The sequence below is a fragment of the Equus caballus genome, chromosome 12 (assembly GCF_041296265.1).
Source record: "Equus caballus isolate H_3958 breed thoroughbred chromosome 12, TB-T2T, whole genome shotgun sequence".
Classification (NCBI taxonomy): Eukaryota; Metazoa; Chordata; class Mammalia; order Perissodactyla; family Equidae; genus Equus; species Equus caballus.
Window position 1 is genome coordinate 40,134,677 of NC_091695.1, and position 19,527 is coordinate 40,154,203.

Here is a 19,527-nt window from a genome sequence, read left to right on the forward strand (position 1 = left end):
ACTACGGATGATGAGCCTGTTTTTGTACCCACTGTGAGTTGAGTGGGTTTTGCATTTTTAAATGGCTGAAAAACAAATCAAAAAAAGAATGATGTTTTGTGACACGTAAATTCAATGAAATTCAAATCTCCGTGAAATTCAAATAAAGTTTTATTGGAACACAGCCATGTCCATTCACTTATATATTGTTTATGGATGCTTTTGTCTGCAAAGACAGAGCTGAATAGTTGCGACAGAGACTATAATACATAAGTACATACACGTAATATCCTTAATTTGCTTCTTGGTCCACAGAGCCTAAAATATTTACTATTTGGCCCTTTACAGAAAACGTTTGCTAACCCCCGAATTAAGGGATTATTTTAGCATTTCAGGCAAGAGGCCTGCACTGGGATAGTGACAGTGGGGTTGGAGAACACTAGATGAATTTGGGAACTATTCAGGAGGTAAACTGACTGACGGGTACAGGGAGTGAAAAGAAGGAGTCTGCGACAACTCCCAGATTTCTGGGTTGAGCTCTGTGTGACTGTGGTGCTAGCCAGGCCAGGAATACGGAGAGGGAGGGTGGAACTGGGGGCAGGGGAAGGAAAGAGGCGGGGAGCGAAGAGAGTGAATAATTTTCAGGCCTATTTTGTGTGACAGTCTGATTCCTGGAGTTATGCCGTTTGTGTGTGTTACCAGAGATGCTGAGAAGAAAGACATCACCTCAGACTCTTTGGAGCCTGAGGCTGGTATGGGGCATCTGACATTCTGAAGGCGTTTTTCATACTGTAGAGGTGAGCAGGTGCCTGTCTGAGTTTCCAGGTGGGTCAGCCTCAGTTCTGTAAAATCAGAGCCAGGCTCCAAAAAATGAAACTGAGGATCCCAAAAGCCTGGGGGAGGCACTGGGAGAATGTGGGATTTCCCTACATGCCAAGTCTCCGCTTGTCCATCTCCTAGTTGGGTGTGAGGTTGACTTACCGGAGAGAGGGAGGGCTTGCCTCTGCAGGTTAACCTAGTAGCCAGGTGAGTGGATCTTTCAGGGACCTTGGGTTCCTGTTGAGGTTTGGGGGCAGGAGCTGAGGTGGCCAAGACCATCTACTCTATCATGTGTCCTGTGGTCCTGTTCTCTGGGAGCCGCCCGGGCAGGTTCTAAGCAGCACGTTTCCGGCAGGGCTATTCCCTCGATTGCCTGCAGATGGCGCTAAAGCGACGCGCTGGGAACGGAGGGGGTGGGGACAGGCAGGCAGAGAGAATGCTAAGTGGCGCCCCTTCTCTAGGCCTGGCCCGGGAAGGGGAGGAGGTGGCATTCACAAAGCCACCTTATTCTTTCCCTACTTCCTGCTCAGGCACGCAACGGCCCTTTTTCTGGGGCTGAGGAGGACTCCCTCAGAGTGGGAGGGAGTGCAGCGTTTGGGGTGGACTGAAGCCATGTCCAGCCACCCTCTCCTGTCCGGCTCAAGCCATTTCCTCCATCTTCTGGCAGCTGGATCTGCAGGAATCTTGCTTCAGAGGCTTGTGGGCACAGTCCCCATCTCTAAGAAGCCTTCCTGGACCTCATGCCCTCCCCTCCCCAGGCTTGCTCCTTGAGACTCCTTTCTCCAAGTCCTGTTTCTTCTCCCTGGGCTGGGGGAGGGGACTCTTTAAAGCCAGGGCTGGAGGAGGAGGGACGGGTGTGGGTCTTGGGTCCTGGCCTTTCCCTGTGAGCGGGCCGGTCCTGTGGTAACACTTATCATAGAGCCATAGGGGGGTCTTCCCTCCAGTCTCTCACATCCTCTCAACTCTTCCTCCAGGGGCTCATTCTCCTTTGAGAGAGGAGGACACTGAACTTAAGAGGCATGCGTAAGGTGGTGTGGTGAGGGGCACGGGCAGGCAGGACCTGCCTCTGGGACCAGGGACAAGATGAGCTGCCAGCCCCATTCCTGACCCAAATACCAGCCTTGATCCCCACTCCTGGCCTCCAGGAGAGGTCAGGCCGATTTGATTCCAAAGCTCCTGTTCTCCCAACACAGCTCAGCTTCTGTAGTCATTCCACCTCCCAGGACCAATGCCTTCCACAAGAGGCAGGACACTGAGCCCTCGAAGGGGGTCAGGGCTAAGCGGGAGCAGTGGCCATGAGGGGTCCTCTCTGGGGTCTTGAGCTGACAACCCAGGAGGCTGTGCTGGTGGGAGAGGGGGAGGGGGTTTGTATCCTGGGGTCATTCTCCATAGCGCTGTGCTCCTGCCAGCCCCTGGCCAGCCTGTCCGGTCCACCTCTTCAGTGGATTGCCCCTGCCCATGGTGTTGGAAGCTTCCTTCTCAAAGGATTCTGGGAGGGTAAGGTGAATCTCGCTCCCTCTCTCAGGACCTCATTCCTCTGGGCCAGCATTTCTTAACTTTAGCCTGTATCACAGTCTCCTGAAACAGATGGCTGGGCTCTGCCCCTCGAGTTTTGGACTCAGTAAATCTGGGGTGACCCCGAAGCTTGTATATCTACCAAGTTCCCAGGTGATACTGGTGCTGCTGTCAGGACCATGGGGCACCAAAGGATTAACTCAGCAGATCTGGCTCGTCCAAACCTTGCACATTCCAAAGGAAGGTTTGACTCTTGCCTGGGTCCTGGGAGATACCCCTAAGCCCTTGGAATGTCCTGCCTGATAAGAGTGCCCTTGTTTACCTGGAGGCCTTGAACCACACTAGACAGTCTATGCTAACAATGGAATTTATAGTGGCGGCCTCAGGCCATGCGGTATCAGTTTAACCTCTGGAGGGGCTGGAGACTAACTAAGGTCAGCCACATGGGTGGTCAGCTATGCCTACATGAGCAACCTCTAGGTAGAACGCTGGACACATGTCATTGCTGGGAGAATTAAGTGCTGTCCCCATGACTCTACTGGGAAACAACTGGAAGCTTGCACCTGGTTTCTCCTGGACTCTGCCATATGCACCTTTATCCTTTGCTGATTTTAATTGTATCCTTTCACTGTAATAAATTATAACTGTGAGTATAACAGCTTTGCCGAGTTCTGTGTGTCCTTCTAGCAAATCGAGCCTAAGGGTGATCTTGAGGACCCCCAACAACCACCACACTTTGAGAACCACTGCTTTATTCTGTGGGATTATCCTCTCTATGGTTCTTTTGCTTTAAGCCTTGGGGCCCTCTCACCAATGAAGTGCCTTATAACCTAACCTGAGGGTCACCTTTATGGTGTGCTTTGGCCTGGACTCCAGCTGTCGTATGTCCATAGTCAAGGGGTCACAAGGCTGTGAACTGCCTGGAAACCTGGGTGAAGCTTGTATAAACAGTCCCCTGGGTCACTGGGCCTTCCTCTCTCCATTTGTAAATGGGGCTTTGGAGCAGTTCTGTTCTCTCTGGGGGTGACAGGGCCCCAAGAGCAGCCACACTGGCAAAGCTGATAGAGAATAGGCTGGGCTATGGACATGGGTAGTCAATGTCACCTAGCCTCCCTACCTCCAGTAGTCTGGTCTGCCCACTACAGCCCTACTCACCTGAGCTGCAGACCCTCGGATGCTGGGGCCCACAGGTTTCAGTAGACCTCAGCCACTCAGTGCTGTCCCTCCTGGGACCACCCTCAGGGCAGCGGAGCACATTCTGTGGTACTTGGGCCCTCCCTGCTCCGTCCTGCCCTGGCCTAAGACCAGGTCCTCGATCCAACACAGGGAGGAAGCCCCTTAGCACCCGCTGGTTATGTGGCTTTATTCACAGACTCAGCATTTGCTGAGGATGGAAGGAAAGAACACTTGGGGTCAGGCTGGGCCTGGAGATGAAGGTGGCTGGGAGGCCATGCATGGGTTGGATTGGGGAGCTCACAGGAGAGAACCTGTTGGCTGGACCAGGCCTGTGTGGGGCGGGGCCGGAGGCAGGCAGCATGCGGGAGGCCTGGCTAGATCTGCGTGGAGCAGATATATCCAGGTGGCAGCTGTGAGCCAGGGATGGAGGACCTGAGGGTTTCTCTGGGGCAGGGGGTATAGGTGTGGGGCTGGACAGCAGGCACCCCTGCCCCTCACTCCCAGGGAAATGACATAGTGGGACAGTCAGGACACCTGGCACTTGGTCCTGCTGCTGCCTGGGAACTTGATGTGTGACTAGCCAAGTTGGTCCCCTCTGGTGTCATTGTCCTGCTGATGCTTGGACGTTTGCCTTGGGGGTGACCCACATAGGGATGCTCTGGGGACATTTGTAGGGAGGTTGGACAATCCTGGAGAGTATGCCTAGGGCCCAGCAGAGTGGGCTGTGCCTGGGGAGGGAGGGGATCCCTCATTAGGGGATGCTCCCTTTGAGCCAAGCTTCTCTCTCAGTGGTTGGTGTCAGTTAGCTGCTGTGGCCCCAGGGAGTGCCATCTCCCATCACAATGCAGGCCAGCCCCTGGGCCAAGGATGACTGTGATGTTAAACTTTCTCCTAGCCCGCCCTGCTGGCTCTGGATGGACTTCCTGCCTAAGCGCAAACAAGGAATCCAAAGCTCGGATCCTCCTCCAGGGCCTTCTTCCTGGTGAAGAGCCCATTCCCACCCAGCAGGGAACAGAAAAACCAGTTCCCCAGCTTCCCCTCCCTGCCTGGGAATAGTAAAGTTTGGAAAGTTGGCAGGTTCTCTCTGGGCTGTCCAGGGAGGTGACCTAGGGGCCTGGGAAGCCTGGTGAGGTCTGGGCAGGGCCCTGGATCTGAGGTCACTGCCCCTGCCCGCTTTCTCCCCGGCTCTCCCGGGGACTGGGGTGGAGGGATGCAGGTGAAGGGGCCATCAGCATTGGCGAGAGGGAGTGCGGTGCACAGAGCCAGGGCGCTTGGGGATCTTGCGCCAGCGACGCTTGTCCCAGCGGCAGAGGAGCAGCAGGCGGAAGGTGTCCCGGAAGGCTTTGTTGCAGAGTGCGTAGCACATGGGGTTGATGGTGCTGTTGACATAGCACAGCCAGTAGCCCAGCTCCCACAGGGTCTCGGGAACACAGTCCTTGCAGAAAGTGGACACCAGCACCATGATGTTGTACGGTGTCCAGGTGAGGATGAAGGCCAGCAGGATGGCGCTCAGGGTCCGAGCCGCCTTCTTCTCCTTGACCAACGAGAAGGTCTTCCGCTTGGCCAGCTGCTCCTTCCCACGGGGCTTCTGGCTCTTGCCTGCTCTCTCACGCCCTTTCCGGGTGGGCCTCTTGACTGTATTCGGGGAGCTCCGGGGTGGCTGTTTGGCAGGGGCCTGTGCCTCAGGGTCCACCATGGGCATCTTGATCACCACCTCGGAGCCAGGCTCCTCACCCTCCGAGGATGTGAGGGACTCCATGGAGCCTTCGTCGTCCTCCTCCTCCTCCTTCCAGCTGTAGGCCTGCAGCAGCCTGGGGGCCCGGCAGCAGCGACAGCAGCGCCCTGGAGGGGTCTCTGGTGAGCCCTCCGCCCCCGGCTGGGACCGCTCTGAGCTGCTGCTGCTGCCGCCCCCCTTCCCTGGTGTCTCGGAGCCCTGCAGGGCCGCTAGCTCCCGGGCCCGGTTCTCTGTCTCTCGGTAGATGCGCCAGTAGAGCGTGCACATGACCGTGACAGGGAGGTAGAAGGCTGCCATGGCTGTGCCAAAGGTGATGATGGGTTGGGAGAGGAACTGGATGTAGCACTGCCCGGCCAGCACTGTCCGCTCCCCTACCAGATACTGCCAGAAGAGGATGGCTGGGGCCCACAGGACGAAGGAAACCAGCCACGCCAAGCCGATCATCAGGGCTGCCCGGCGTGGTGTGCGCTTGGCACGGTAGCTCAGGGGCCGGGTCACGGAGAAGTAACGGTCAAAGCTGATAAGCAGCAGGTTCATAACGGAGGCGTTGCTGGCCACGTAGTCCAGGGCCAGCCAGAGGTCACAGGCTAGCGTGCCCAGAGCCCAGTGGCCCATGAGCAGGTATGTGGTGTAGAGGTTCATGGAGAAGGTGCCAATGATGAGGTCAGCACAGGCCAGGCTCAGCAGGAAGTAGTTGTTGACTGTCTTGAGCTCTGTGTTGACCTTGAAGGAGATGAGTACCAGCAGGTTGCCTGTCACTGTGGCCAGCGACAGGAGGCCCGTGGTGATCCCAATGAAGGCCACTTGCCACGGACCCTTTCCGGGAGCCAGGACAGTGATGTTGGGGCTGACGGCGGGTGGGGCCGAGGTATTCATGGTGGCTGGTGGGGCTGGGGGCAGCTCTTTCCTCTAGTCACACTATGGGGCTCCCTCAGGGGGAGGTCATCACCTGAAAAGAGAGGACATGCGCTTTAGTTGGGCTGCTGGACATCCCTGATAGCCCAGAGTAGAAGGTATTAGGAACATAGCTTCTGCCCTCCCAGGGCTTCAGGCAAGACAGCATCACCCTCCCTTACTGGTGTCCACACACGGTCATTTATGATGCATGTTCCCAGCTATGAATGGATTAACCATCAGCAAGGGTCGCGGAGATTTGGAATCCAGAGATCTGAATCCTCACTCCAGCTTTACCACGCAGATTCTGAGCCTCAGTGTTTTCACCGGGAAATTGCTACTGATCCCATCTTGCTTAACTCCTGCGGCAGGAATTGGGAGACTGGCTTCATATATAGTACTGCCACATTTTCAAAGCATTTCACTCACTTTCATCAAAGCTCTCGTTTACTGAGCAGTTACTACATGCCAGACACAGTGCTAAGCACTTAATTGAATTATCTAATTTAGCTGTCGTACGTCTCTAGGAGGAAGGTCTCTTAGGAACTCCATTTCACTGAGGCAACCCTGGCTCCGAGCAGCTACAAGGCCTGGCCACGGTGACACAGATGGTATGATTAGAACCCACTCCTCTTTCTCACTTTCTGAGCATGTGGAGCTCCAGGGGGATTCTCCCATCAAATAAGGAGAGATGGGAAGTCAGGAGGAAGGCTCCAGAGAAGACAAAGAGAAAGAGATGTGTGTCAGTGTGTGGCTGTGCGCATGTGTGGGTCTGCACGTTTTTCTGTGCATGTGTGAGGGAGAGAGAGGTGGGGTTTGGGGCTGCATTGGACCCTCTATGAGGGCAGCAGGGAAAGCTGTGCTGAGCTGGACACTCGCCTGGCAGTAGAAGGTCTGGAGGAAATGCAGGCAGCGGGGACGAGGGCCTCAGCTCCCAGATAAGTGGGGGTCTGGCCCCAGATGGGGCATGGGAGGCCCCCTCCATCTCCCCACTCTGTTCCCGGGCCACAGCTGAGTGGGCGGCAGCAAGGGGAGTGAGGAGATCCCCCAGACATTTCTTGAAGCTGGAGTCCAGCCCAGGCACTTTGGGTGGATAAAGAGAAAAGCAAGGACTCTTAGCAACCTACTGGCCGGACAGGAGGGCCCCGCAGTTCTGCCATGGCCTTGCTGCAGTAAGTTTAGGCCGATCGCCTCCTGTTCTGGGCCGCAGGCATCCATCTGTCCATTGAAGAGATTGGGGTCTCCTCCTACCTGCAGCTGTGGCTTCAGGGGCTGGTCACTGGAAAGATTCTCAGGGAGAGACATTGGGCAAGGGCCCACCCAGCCCTGGTGTTCCTCCAGACCTGGTCTGTGACAGATACTAGAGTGCTGTGTCTGTGAGGGGGTTGCTGCGTGATGGATGGCCTCGGTGGTGTGGGATTGTGATAGTGTGTGACCGGGAGAATGTGTGGCTGAGGGCATCTCCACCGCTCTTGGTGAACTGTCAGCGTGTGAGAGCGACGCTCAGCATCGGGAGTTCAGAGTGTGACATAACGAGCAAGAAGGACTGTGGCTGACAGTGCAAGCTTGTGTGTCTGGGTCAGTCTGCCTGTGAGGGGGCACATGTAACATCCCGGTGAAGGACCCAGACTCTGGAGCCAGACTGTCCGCATTTGAATCCAGGCTACATCATTTGCTGGGTGTGTGATCTCTGCTTGTGATACAACTACTATGTGCCTCAGTTTCCTCAACTGAAAAATGGGGAGGATACTAGTCCCTGGCTAATAAATCAAGGAATTATTGTGAGGCTGAAATGAGTCAATGGAGGTAGAGTGCTTAGACCAGCCCTGGAGTATGGGGAGCACTGGGTTCCCATCGACTCTTAGCAAGCGCAGCAATGAGGGCTCCCTCCTGCCTAGGGGCTTCTGCTTCTTTGATTTAAAATTTCTGGGGCTGGCCTGGTGGCATAGCGGTTAAGTTCATGCACTCTGCTTCGGGGGCCCAGGGTTTGCCAGTTTGGATCCCGGGCGCAGACTTACACACCACTTATCAAGCCATGCTGTGGCAGGCGTCCCACATATTAAGTAAAGGAAGATGGGCACAGATGTTTACTCAGGGTCAATCTTCCTCAGCAAAAAGAGGAGGATTGGCAGCAGATGTTAGCTCACAGCAATCTTCCTCAATTAAACAAAAAAATTTCTAATACCATGGCAACAGCAACGAATAATAATAATGACCATTGCTACTATTTAGGGCTCCCTGAGTGCCAGTCTCTACTCAGAGTGTTTACATGCCTTATCTCACTTAATCTTAACAGGGAACCTATGACCTTGGGATTGTTCTTCTCTCCATTTTACAGATGAAGAAAGTGAGGCTGAGAAAAGCAGGAGAATTTGCACAAGATCACGCAGGTAGGGTAGGGATCAGGATTTGAGTGCAAGCGGTTTGTTCCAATGAAACTTTATTTATAAGAACTGATGGTTGCCTGGGGGGCCATAATCTGCCTATTTGAATTTTAAAAATATTACATTAAAATATTATTTATCTTGCTTACTGAGTTCTTTTTGCATCCTCCTCTCTTAACCAAAGTCAGGCAGTGGGTGGGAGGCTGGGCTTTCCCCAGTGAGGCTGCTGGTGGACACCACCCTTGACAGGTTGCCCTTTACAGCTCTTGGCCCTCTGTCTGACCCAGTGCTGTTTAATGCCCATTGCAAAAATAGAGCAACTGAGGCCCGGAGGAAAGAGGGAAGAAGGCATGGTGCAGCCCAATGTCTCCTGGCTCCTAGATTGGATGCTGCCCCTGCAACCCCTGGGTGCCTGGGAGCAGCTCTGTAGCCCCTAGCGGCTCCCTGGGTCCTGGGCCGAGACCTGAATAGGCTGAGTCAGACAAGAGGAGCTGGCTGGCCTGAGAGGATGTACCCTCTGCAGCTGCAGGGGCTTCCTGTCTGCTGGTCAGGGCTCAGCCTTCAATGCTGGGCCCAGCACTCCACCATGTACCTGGTCCTCACACCACAGCAGGGCTCCAACTAGGGTGGGGTGGGTGAGGCACTTGGTTCGGGTGCAAAACTTGAGATGCCTCCAAACTGAGTCATCGAGAAAATAATATTTGAATGCAACAATAGAAAAAAAAAGGAAATCAATGCAAAAAATTCATCATGAACAAAATTTTAAACAAAGACAGCCTCCAACCCTGCACTTGCACAAACAATCCTATCAGCCATGCCTCGCCCTCATCCTGGTCCTGGTTCCAAGAAAATTTTATTTACAAAAATAGACTGCCCACCTGTGGGCTGTAGTTTGCTATGTGATTTTTAGAAATATTACGTTACAACATTATTTATCTTGATTAATGAGGTTTTTTTGTGCCCTTCCTAAATTTTGTTCCAAAGCAAATAACTCACTTGCCTTACCCTGATTCTGGCGTTGCGGGCCACAGCCCTGAGTTTGTATCTCAGGGTTGTCCCTTCCTAGCTGTGTGATCATCAGCAATCACTTGACCTTTCTTTTCCCCGCCACCCTGCATCCCTCAGCTGATCGGGATAGCATCCAAAGTCTCTGGAATGAAATGACACTCAACTAAAGGCGTCTGTTACTATTCCGATCCTCATTCTGATCCACTGCCCAGCCACCTGCCCCTTCTCCTCCAGACCCCAGGCACAGCCCCTCTCTGGTCTTCAGATTGCTCATTTGTACAGGAGGAGTTGGACCAGCCTGACGCCTGCGGAGATTTTACAGGGTCCAGAAACCAACATCCCAAGGCTCTGAACAGAAAGGACTCAAGTCCCCGAGGGTAGGCTGCAGAGGCTGAAGGCTCATTCAGGTTCTCTCAGCCAGGGCTGGAATGACCCCTGCTCGGGGTGGGAACATGGCAACCTCTGCCTGTCACAAGCTTTTGTTGAAAGCCAGCTACGGCTTTGATGAATTTAAAAAAGGCTTTCAGACAGGGGGACCTATGAGGAGTGGTCCTTGGAAGTGAGAAGGCTGGCTGGCAGTCCCTCTCTTTAATGGCGAGAACCCCCTCCCAACTCTCATTTTAATAGGCATATTGATAACCACAATCATGAATCCCCTCATTCATGCCAGGCACTTGATGCATGATATTATTTCCCTTAATCCATAGGACACCCCAGTGGGGGGTTCTTATCTCTGTTTTATGGGTAAAGACACTGAGGCTTAGGGAGCTAAGAGATTTGCTGATGGTCTCGCAGGAAGTTGTGGAGCTGGGACTCTGCACCCCCCGACCTCTGGGCTCCGAGGCCTGCGTTCTTTCCACTTGGCTGGCCCCCGTATGCCCCACCTATGCGCTGTGAGGGCTAAGGCCTCTCATCGGGGACAACCAGGGGAAGGAAGAGGGTGGAGCTTCTAGGGGACTGGACCGTGATTCTTGCCACCCCCTGGAGCTTCTGAGCCCCTGGGATGCAGCCCAAGAACAGAGCCGTCAATGGCTCTGCCTTTCCTCCACAATCAGAAGTGGGGGTCCTCCCCCAAAGCTCTCTTGGACAGTGATTTGCTCAGGAGAAGGTTCCTGAAGGCCTGCTTTGGTTCCTGCTGTGTGACTTTGGGCAAGTTCTCCTTAACTCTTGACTGGGGGCAATCCTCTGCCTGTTCAAGGCTGCTAGGTGCTCAGCGAGATGATGGTTGTGAAAGAACCTGGCTTCCTGTGACTGTGGCTTGTCCACTGAGGGGATGAGCCCCAGGCTGTGAGTCAGGGTACCAGGGCTCAGCAGTGGCTCCAGAATTTCTACAGAGGAGGGGCTTTGGGTCAGCCATCTGGTTGCGAGGTAGGGAGCGGAGGGTTGTGGAAGCTGTATTTACCAGTATATTCTGTGGAAACATCCACTGGGTGGGGGAGTTGGTCAATGGGGATTGCAGGGGGTAGGGGGGAAGACTCCCCAGGGAAGTCCTTGGCACTGCCTCTGCCTGGCTTCAAGCTCCATCTCTGCTCTTGTCTGGCTGTGTGACCTTGAGCAAGTCACTGTCCTGACCTGGTAACCCTTCCGTAGGATGAGTGTTTGTGTGTGAGGGTGTGTGCATTGTTGAATGAGGATAGGAAATGGTGGGGGTGAGTCTGTAGCTCTGTGGGGATGGTTTGGGACTCATCCTCTGAGGATGTCTTGTCTGGGGAATGGGAAGGTGGCAAGGAAGCGGAGAGATGCCTTTCTGCCAAGGATCGTGGCTTCCTGATGAAGGTTATTGGGAGCTTTTAATAATATTATTAATATTATCATAGCAACTGACATTTACTGACTGCTTACTATATATACCAGACATGGCTCTAGGCATTACATACATGATTTAATTGACCTATTACAACTCCTTGTAAAGTAGGTTCTATTATCCTCAATTTGAGACCTTAGGACCATACAGCTCATCAGTGATGCAACCAGGCTTTGGACCCAGCCAGTCTGCCTCCAAGACTAACCTCTCTAAACTGCTCATGTGTACATGGGGTCTCAACAGCCCCCTGGCCCACCTCAACCAGCTTGGCCAAACCCTAGTTTGAACAGGCAGTTGTGAGGAATCAGGCCTTCCTTTAGAATCTGGCTTGTGTGTGTGACAGCATCTGCCGTCTGGGTGACACATGATGACAGTTTTGTGGGAAGGAGAGGTCTAGCTACAGCTCCTTGAGAGTCAGAGTAGGGGCTGTGTCTGCCTCCTTCACTGCATTATCCCAGGGCTGGGCACACAGTAGCTGCTCAATAAATATTTGTGGAATAAACACATGGATGTGTCCGTGGGGTCCTCCTGCTTGACCTCAGGCCCAGGGGGTGTGAGGATGAGCCCCTGGGGGTCAGGACTGGCTCCAGAGCATGGTCCCTCTGCTCCCTCCAGTTCTTGTAACCCCTCACCTGCCAGGTCCCTGTCCCCTGGGTGAGGATCTGCCTGGCTTGAGGGCACAGGAGAAAAATAGTCAAGAGCATCTTCATCTGTAAAATGGACCAAGGAAACCCTGCCTCGCCTGCCACAGAGAAGCTGCGTGAGGTGACAGGACAGGCCTGGGCAAGGATGGCACCTGTGAGTGTTGAAGGAGGAAAACTCTTTGCCTGGGCTCAAAGAGTTAAGGGATGAGGTCAGAGCCTCTAGCTTGGCAGGCCAGACTGTTGACCGCCAGCGCCCTGGGACCAATCCCCAGGGACTGGGGATCTGGTTGGTAGAGGAAAAGGGAGGGGAGAGAGCCACTGGGGGAGGGCAGAGAGATTGCTGAGGAGAGGGATTCCTGAACACCAGGGCTGCCTGAATCCTACCACTGGCCAGGGAGTAGAGAAGGGGAGGCAGAGAAGGAGGTGGTGCTGGGGAAGAGATTCAGGAGGGAGGAGTGAAGCCATCTTGTGACTCTGGGCCTCCTTGAGTGGACAGAACAGGCAATATTGGGGAGAAGCAGGTCGGAGATGGGGGCTGTGGGGCTGGGGCCCTGGGACCTCACATGTGCAGTGAGAAGGTGGCTCCCCTGGCCAGTCCCTTCCGCTGGGGTCTGAACCCAGGAGCCAGCCTGTCAGAGGTGGCTTTCTCCCCCTGGGTTAACTTTTCTCTGAAGGTAGCTCTTGATCCATTAAAGGTGTACAAAACTTCCACCTCTGATGCCTGGCCTTGGGAACGAGGGGGTAAACAAATACAATTTATCACATTTTCTGGCTCAACAGTCACCACTGGGAGTGCCAGCTAGCCCTGGGGAGGGCAGCAGCCATGAGTTAAATGCTCATAAATGCACTGCTGAGCCGGAAGAGGAGCGGCAAATACATTCACTGTTGATGGACCTTAACCAGTTGCCCGACTTTAGCGGACCGTGCCAGAGCCTGGCCATTAGCAGGCCAGGCTCTGGATCTCACACTGCCAGGTGGCATCAGAAGTGCTTGCCCCTAATCCTCCTCCCCGCATGCCCCCTGCTCTTCACTCTTTGCTCTCCTCTCCCCATTTCCTTTCTTCTCTCTCCCTCCTCCCCCATCCTTCTAGGCATCACCATGGCATCACAGCAGAGCAGAAACCCAGCGCGATATTCACCCACCTCTCCCCGCTGCCTCATGGAGCTTACTGCTTCCCACCCCGTCATCCTGCTCAGGGAGGTGGGAGTGCAGTGATGCACTGAGGGTGAGGAGAATGGGGTCCAAGCTCCAACTGGACCCCTAAACATCCCTTCTGTGACCATGAGCATGGCCCTTCCCCTTTCTCAGCCTCAGTCTCTTCACCTGTACAACGGGGAGGTTCCTTTGAAGGTCTGACGTGACCTCTGCCTAACCCTTTCTTGACACTCTGGATTCCTCTTTGCACTTTGGGAGCCAGCTCTCAGACCTCCAGGCCTCAGCCAGGGGGCCAAGAGTCACATCTTCTGCAGCCCCATCTTGCCATCTTCTCCCGTGCCTTCTATATCGCAACGGCGATCACCGCTTGCCTAGTGGCTGCGGTCAGGAGGTTGAGAACTAACTCTCATCTGATAGCTCAGTAAGCAGCTGATTACCCGGGGACAAGAGGTTGTCTGGCTGCAGTAGACAGTCTGACTGCTTCCGGCCAGTTGGGCAGGGGGCCTGGGTCAGTCTGGGTGGAGCTGCAGGTATGTTTTGTGGGAAGAGGTGAACCTCTTTCCACTGACACTGATAACCCCTAAGCAGCACTTGTCTGAATGACCCCATGACCACCCCTCCCCAGCTGCCAGCCCAGGAGCTGGCAACTCTGCAAGAATCAGAGCTTCTGGCCCCCAGCCCATCCCCACATTGTGGGGTCTCGGGGTACTGGGATGGGTAGCTGTCAAGGGTGCCCACTGGTATCCATGCATTACCTAGACATAGGACTCAGACCTGCCCTGCAGAAGCCCACCACACTATGGACATAGGGAGGGCCCTCTGGGCACCTGCACATGTCAAGGCCACATTCCCTGTCTGGCGTGGCCATCCATGTGCCCATTTGTCCCTGGAGAGCCCTGGGGCTCTTGGCCTGGTCTTCTGCTGGCTTCTGGCCCTACACCCACCTTGGCATCCAGCTTGTCCGTCTGGCCAGCAGCCTGGTTCAGTCCATCTTGTGGGGGCTGAAGGTGGATGGGGGTGGTGGGATTCAGGATTCCCTGAGGGAGGAGAGGAGGAGGTCCTGGGACTGGCACCCCAATTGGGGGGGTCAACCTCCCACGGGATGCTGGTGGCAAGGGCTGCCCCCTGGTCCCCTGCCCTTCCCACTCTATCTCTGAGGTTCTGGGGGCTCTGCCTGCTACATGGAAGCCTGATTCCTACTGGGCTCGAGGTCCAGTTTCTTAAGGGGGTCTCCAACTCCTCTGCCAGCTGAACACCAGAAAAACATCAGGTGTATCCACTCAAAGCCAGGAGATGCGGTGTTTGGAGAAGCCAATGTCCAGTGCTACAGAGCACCCTTGGCCCCCTCTTCTCCCTGGGGTCCATCCCCATTTCCTTCTAGTCCTGGTCCCTGCCTTGCTCCCAGGACCCTGCTTCTCCTGCCCCCACCTCAGTGTAGCCCCTCCCAAACCCTCTCAAATGTACTCACCATGGGGCTGGACAGGGGTCCGTAGGGTCCTCAGCCCCACTGCTTCCCCGGGGGCCGGCGGCGTATCCAGGGACCCAAACACCTGGCTCCCGGGGGGAGCTGTGCCCTGTGCTGGCAGCCGGAGAGGCACAGCCAGTGATTGGCATGTCCCACCCCCTGGCACGCCAGCCTGGGGGGGGGGAGGGAGGAAGGGAAAGAGAGGGAGGGAGGAGAGGGAGGAAAGGAAGGGAGGGGGAGCTGGAGGGAAGCCTCAGGCAGCGTCTGGGGTTGGACAGGGTCCTGGAGCATGCCCCCTTCCTCCACCAGGGCACCCAATTCCCGCCGCGAGAGGGAGGGGGAAGAACATGAGGAAGATGAGCCCAGGGAGGCTGAAAGTCCAGAACGGGAGAGAAGGCGGATACAAGGAGACAAACACCCACACCCACTGCACACAGCCTCGGCGGCACACACACACCCTCACAAAGGCACACTCTGTTTCCCAGGGCTCCTTCCCCCACCCAACCTTAGAGCCCCCAACCCGCGTGCACCATGCCCCGGGATTCACATGCCTGTTTCCCTCACACACATGCCCTGCCCCCTGCACAAGCCCACGCACCCACCCACCCACCCAGCTCCACACCCTGCTCTTCCTCCCTGCTGCGAAGGAGCTAGATTCTTTCTGTTTGGAAATGACACATTGGGCCTCACGTGAGAGGCTCCAACTTGGAACGGACCCAGAGGGCTGGCGCACCCGCCCCGGGGGGCCGAGCGGACGTGCCGCGTGCGGGGCTGTGTGCTCTCGCATCTGTCCATGCTGCATAGCCCGAGTGTGAGGGTATACGGGTGCCTGGTTGCGGGGATGGGAGGGGGGTGGTGTGCCTGCTCCATGCGCGGCTGAGTGCCCCCGCACATGTGTGTCTCTGAGTACACATGTCACCATACAGCCTGTGTAAACGCAGGTGTCACCCTGTTGGTGTGGAGCCAGGATGCGTGTGCACACGTGTGTCTGTATTTGGTGTGTGTCTGCGTGTTGCCCAACTGTGGAACTTGCTAATTTTGACAAATGAGGCAGCCTCTACCTCCCTGCCTGCTCCACCCCCAGCTTCCCTTTGGAAGACAGACAGACAGGCAGACAGACAGCTCTCCTCCCAGCTTGTCAAACTTGTCTCCCCTGCCTCCCACTCAGGGCGCACAGGTGTGTACCTGGGAAGTGACGAAGCTGCCGTTCCTCCCCACCTCCCTTAGCCCCACTGTACGGCTACCAGCCCTCCTGCTCAGGCCGATTTGGATTTGTGTTGAGTTTCCTTGGAGATAGAACCCCTGAAGGCCCTTTGCCATAGAGACCTGGGTCCTGCACAGCCCTTCCTGGCCCTAGACACCTCCTGGGGAGCTGACCATGGAGGAGAAATGAGGAGGCTACTGCTGGGGTTGCTGTGTCCTTTGTCCCACTGGGCCATGCTGAAGCTCTGAGGTGGAGGTAGGGAGGACCAGGATCATGTATTATCCCATTATGCAGATGAGAAAAGCCAACCGCAGGGGCGTGATTAATATGTGGTGGGCATGTGTTTGGACCCAGGTCGGTTGGCTCTAAGCCCAGGGCTCTGGAGTCCCGTCAGGTGGTTGGGACCTGCCCCACCACTTTCCTCCAGCCCTTTTCCCCACGAAGCGCAAGCACCCCCTCTCAATCCTGATGCTTGAGGGCAACCTGGGGCTTCCTCAGGTTGGAGACCAGTTGCCAGTGGAGCCGAAACTGGAGTCCTTGGGGCTTGGCCAGCAGCCACCAGGGCGCACATGGCAGTTACACGTGGGGGGCATTTCTGCTGCTCAAACCCAGCTGAGGCTAGAGCAAGCATCCAGTCCACCTTCTTTCTGAAGTCGAGGAGACACTGCAGTTTGGAGAGGCATCTGAATAACCCCTCCAACCCCAGGGTCAGGTAGGGGGGTCAGGGGTGGGTCAGAACTCGACCAGTCCCTGCCCATGGGCGCGGACTCGGGCTGCCCCCTGCTGGGCTGTCCTTGCTTTGGGGCTGTGCGCGCGGTGGGGCTGCGTGCGCGGCGGGGCTGCGTGTACTTGTGCGCGTACACGTGGCTGAGTGTGGGGGTGTTAGGCCTCCACGCTCAACATCCATTTCCGAGTCTGAATCAGGCTCTCTCCTTGCCCCCTCCCCCCAATCTCCTTGGTCTCTTCTTCTCCCACCGCCTCTGCACACGTCCCTTTAGAAATAAAAACACTTATTTTGTAGGCGGGAGAGGAGGGTGTCCAGCATTCCTCTGTCTCCTCTTGAGTGCCCCTCTCTATCCCAAGCGGTTTCCTCCTGAAGTCCGTTCAGCCGCAGAGGCAGGGGGATGACGACCCCCGCCTGTATGATTCTTCTCCGCCCAGACCTGGCTAGGTCCCCTGACCAGATGGGGAAACTGAGGCAAGAAGGGAGAAGGGAGGTAGGGCCGGGAGAAGCTCTCCCACCCGGCTCTCTCACCGCCCCCGCACCCGCGCCCGATTTAGCTGCAGGGAGGCTGGGAACATTGTCTTTATTTTAAGCCGCCGAGTGCGGCACGAACGCGGCTGCTCGCGACAAAGGGCTTGGCGAAACGGCGGCAGGCGGCGCACGTGGGGGTCCGGCCCCGCCCCCGCGCGATCCCCGGCCGCCCTGAAGTGGCCACGCCTGACCTCAGCCAGTTTTCTCTGCTATCTGGCCAAGTAGGACCCCGGCTGGCGCAAGACACCTGGGGCTCGGCTCCTGCGGTTGCTATTTTTGGTTGCTTGGCCGAGACTTCACGCCTCCAGGCCGTGGAGGGAACGCGGGGTCGGCCCCGTCTGTCTGGGTCCCTCTTTCAGCCTCCTCGCGGTGGAGGAGGAGAGAAGCTGCCCTGGGTGCAGCTCTGCCTTTTCCCGGGTGAACCGCCCTGGGCGAGTGAGCGCTCCTCTCGAGGTCTCAGTTTCTTCCTCCACGTCCTGGGAGTTAGAAATTCCTCCTTGACAGCGCGGTTTGACGATCAGTCTCGCAGGTTAAACGTAGCGCTGGCGTTCGCTACAAGTGAAAGCCGTCATTGTTATTTCTACCTCGTATTGAGCACTCACTACGTGCCAGGCGCTGCTAAGTGCTCCACGTTCATTAACTGGCTTGTTTCTCACAACAGCTCTGTGAAGGAGGTTCTATTATTATTCCCATTTTACAGATGAGTGGATTTATGAGCGGCGCGCATCCCAGGGGCTTGGTGGAGGGTGCGGTCAGTGTGCCTGGGGCCATCCTGGGGCTGGGGACGGGGCGAGAGTGTGTGAGCTGCGGTTCCAGAGACGGTAGAGACCTGTTGGACAGCGCTTTTAAAAGGCCAGAGATCCGAGCTGAAGACCTCAAGGGGGCGGGGGAAGGAAGGGAGGCGCGCTCCGGGAGTGCGCTCATGCTGTGTGCCCGCAGCCGCTCTGTTTGAACCCTCACCGTCGGCTTGACTCGTGCCAGAAGCTCAAACTCAGATAAAGTTGCCACATGTCAGTGCTGCTTTCTCAGTCCTGGGAGAGGGAGTCCGGAGTGGACGATCCTCCTCACCCCCACCAGATCTATGAAGCCGAGCTGGTCCTCAGAGCTCTGGCGAAGGGGCGTGGGTCTGTTGTCTCGCCTTCCGTGGGAGGTGACCTCCATTCGGAGCCCGGGAGGGAGGCAGCAGGTCGTCCTTAGGGCACCCCTCCTTGCCCCACTCCCCCATTGCTTTAGGCCCTCAGCCTCATTACTCGCCTCCCCTCACTTCCCCGACAGCGGGGACTCAGGGGAAAACTAATACTCAGATTTAAAAGAAGAAACTAAAATCCAGGGCGGGGCTGCGGATAGAGCAGCCCTACAAAGGGGCCCCGGAGTCCCTTAGTCCGAGGAGCCCAGGCCGTCTGATGCCTGGGGTGAAAGTGGCCACAACGAAGGCATCATTTTGGGACGAGAAGTCGGCGTTTTCTGAGCCTGGTTCCGAAGTTAAGGCCGCGTAGAAACAATCCCCTTGCATGTGCTGGACGCTTCACCTCCCGGGCCTGGATCTGTGCTGGGAGCCTCCGGGGAAGGCCCGGAAGCAGCCCGGCTCCACCTGCCCCAAAGCCTCGAGGTCGGCTTCCCAAGAAGGGATGGGTTTGGGGAGGCGGAGAGAGTGGCGCCTCGCGCGGCCTGGACCTGGGTGGAGAACTCCTTGATCCTTATAGCGGGTCGGGCGACGCAGCTGAGTTAACAGGGAGCCCGGAGTCAGGTGGGGGTGGCACCAAGGCAACGAATTCTGGAGGAGTCTCTGATTCTTGGTGGGACCGGGCCGCAGGGAGGAGCTGCGTTCCCACACGGCGTCCCTAAGCGTTTTTTGTCCCTCCTATGAGGACAGGGCCTCGGAGTCCAGGTCACTTGCTGCCGCCTGGGAGTTGGACGCACGGTAGACTTGCGGCCCAGAAAGAAGAAAGGGGCGCTTTGCCCTTCACTATGGAGGCCGATACTTCGCGCTGAAGTCTCTATGGCCAAAAACAGCTCGAAAAATCTGATTAACGGCGTCCACTTTGCTTCTCTTGGTCAGTGGACAATGGGCCCCCAAGTTTTCCGCCACATGGTACACGCACGCGGGCCCAGGACTCGGCTCGACGTGAGACTGTTGGAGAGAAGTCGGGTGGAGTTTTGGCGAGAATTTCGGGCCAGAGCCGGGACCTGAGGTCCGCATCCCCAAGATTTCTCCCTAGCTCTGCACAGCTGAGTCCGCGCATCCAGGGAGTGACACGGGTGAGGCAGGACGGATTTCGAGGTCACCTGTCCCCGGCCCGGCTAAGTTTGCTTCGTTTCCTGGTAACACCCCCATCCCCGACTCCCGTGGGCGTGTACGCCTTGTCCTCGAGTCCCCACCGAGGCGGAGACCGAAGCTCGAAGCCCACGATGGCGAGGAGTGAGACCCAGCAAGGTGAGTGCAGCCTAAGTCGGCTCGCTCTCGCACCCACCTCTAGGCAAGACCCTCGC

General features: G+C 56.3%; 1 protein-coding gene across 8 annotated transcripts; it reads right to left on the reverse strand.

The window, feature by feature from the left end:
* Positions 1-132: 132 nt before the first annotated feature.
* Positions 133-15,873, reverse strand: CHRM1 (cholinergic receptor muscarinic 1). 8 transcript variants are annotated; one of them, XM_014729633.3, is made up of 4 exons: positions 15,764-15,873; positions 14,582-14,692; positions 14,058-14,150; positions 133-6,173 (listed from the first exon to the last, which is right to left on the reverse strand). In XM_014729633.3, the coding sequence occupies exon 4, from the start codon at positions 6,098-6,100 to the stop codon at positions 4,718-4,720; it is 1,383 nt and encodes a 460-aa protein (XP_014585119.1). In that variant the 5' UTR covers positions 6,101-6,173; positions 14,058-14,150; positions 14,582-14,692; positions 15,764-15,873; the 3' UTR covers positions 133-4,717. The 8 variants fall into 8 exon arrangements, with proteins under 8 accessions (XP_014585119.1, XP_070084918.1, XP_070084917.1 ...); XM_070228817.1 differs by lacking the exon at positions 15,764-15,873 and adding an exon at positions 15,295-15,385; XM_070228816.1 differs by lacking the exon at positions 15,764-15,873 and adding an exon at positions 15,201-15,385.
* Between the last annotated feature and the right edge of the window lie 3,654 nt (positions 15,874-19,527).

What these genes read in the sequence shown, in the direction of transcription:
- CHRM1 (XM_014729633.3), bottom strand. Translation starts at nt 6,100, where the DNA reads ATGAATACCTCGGCCCCACCCGCCGTCAGCCCCAACATCACTGTCCTG.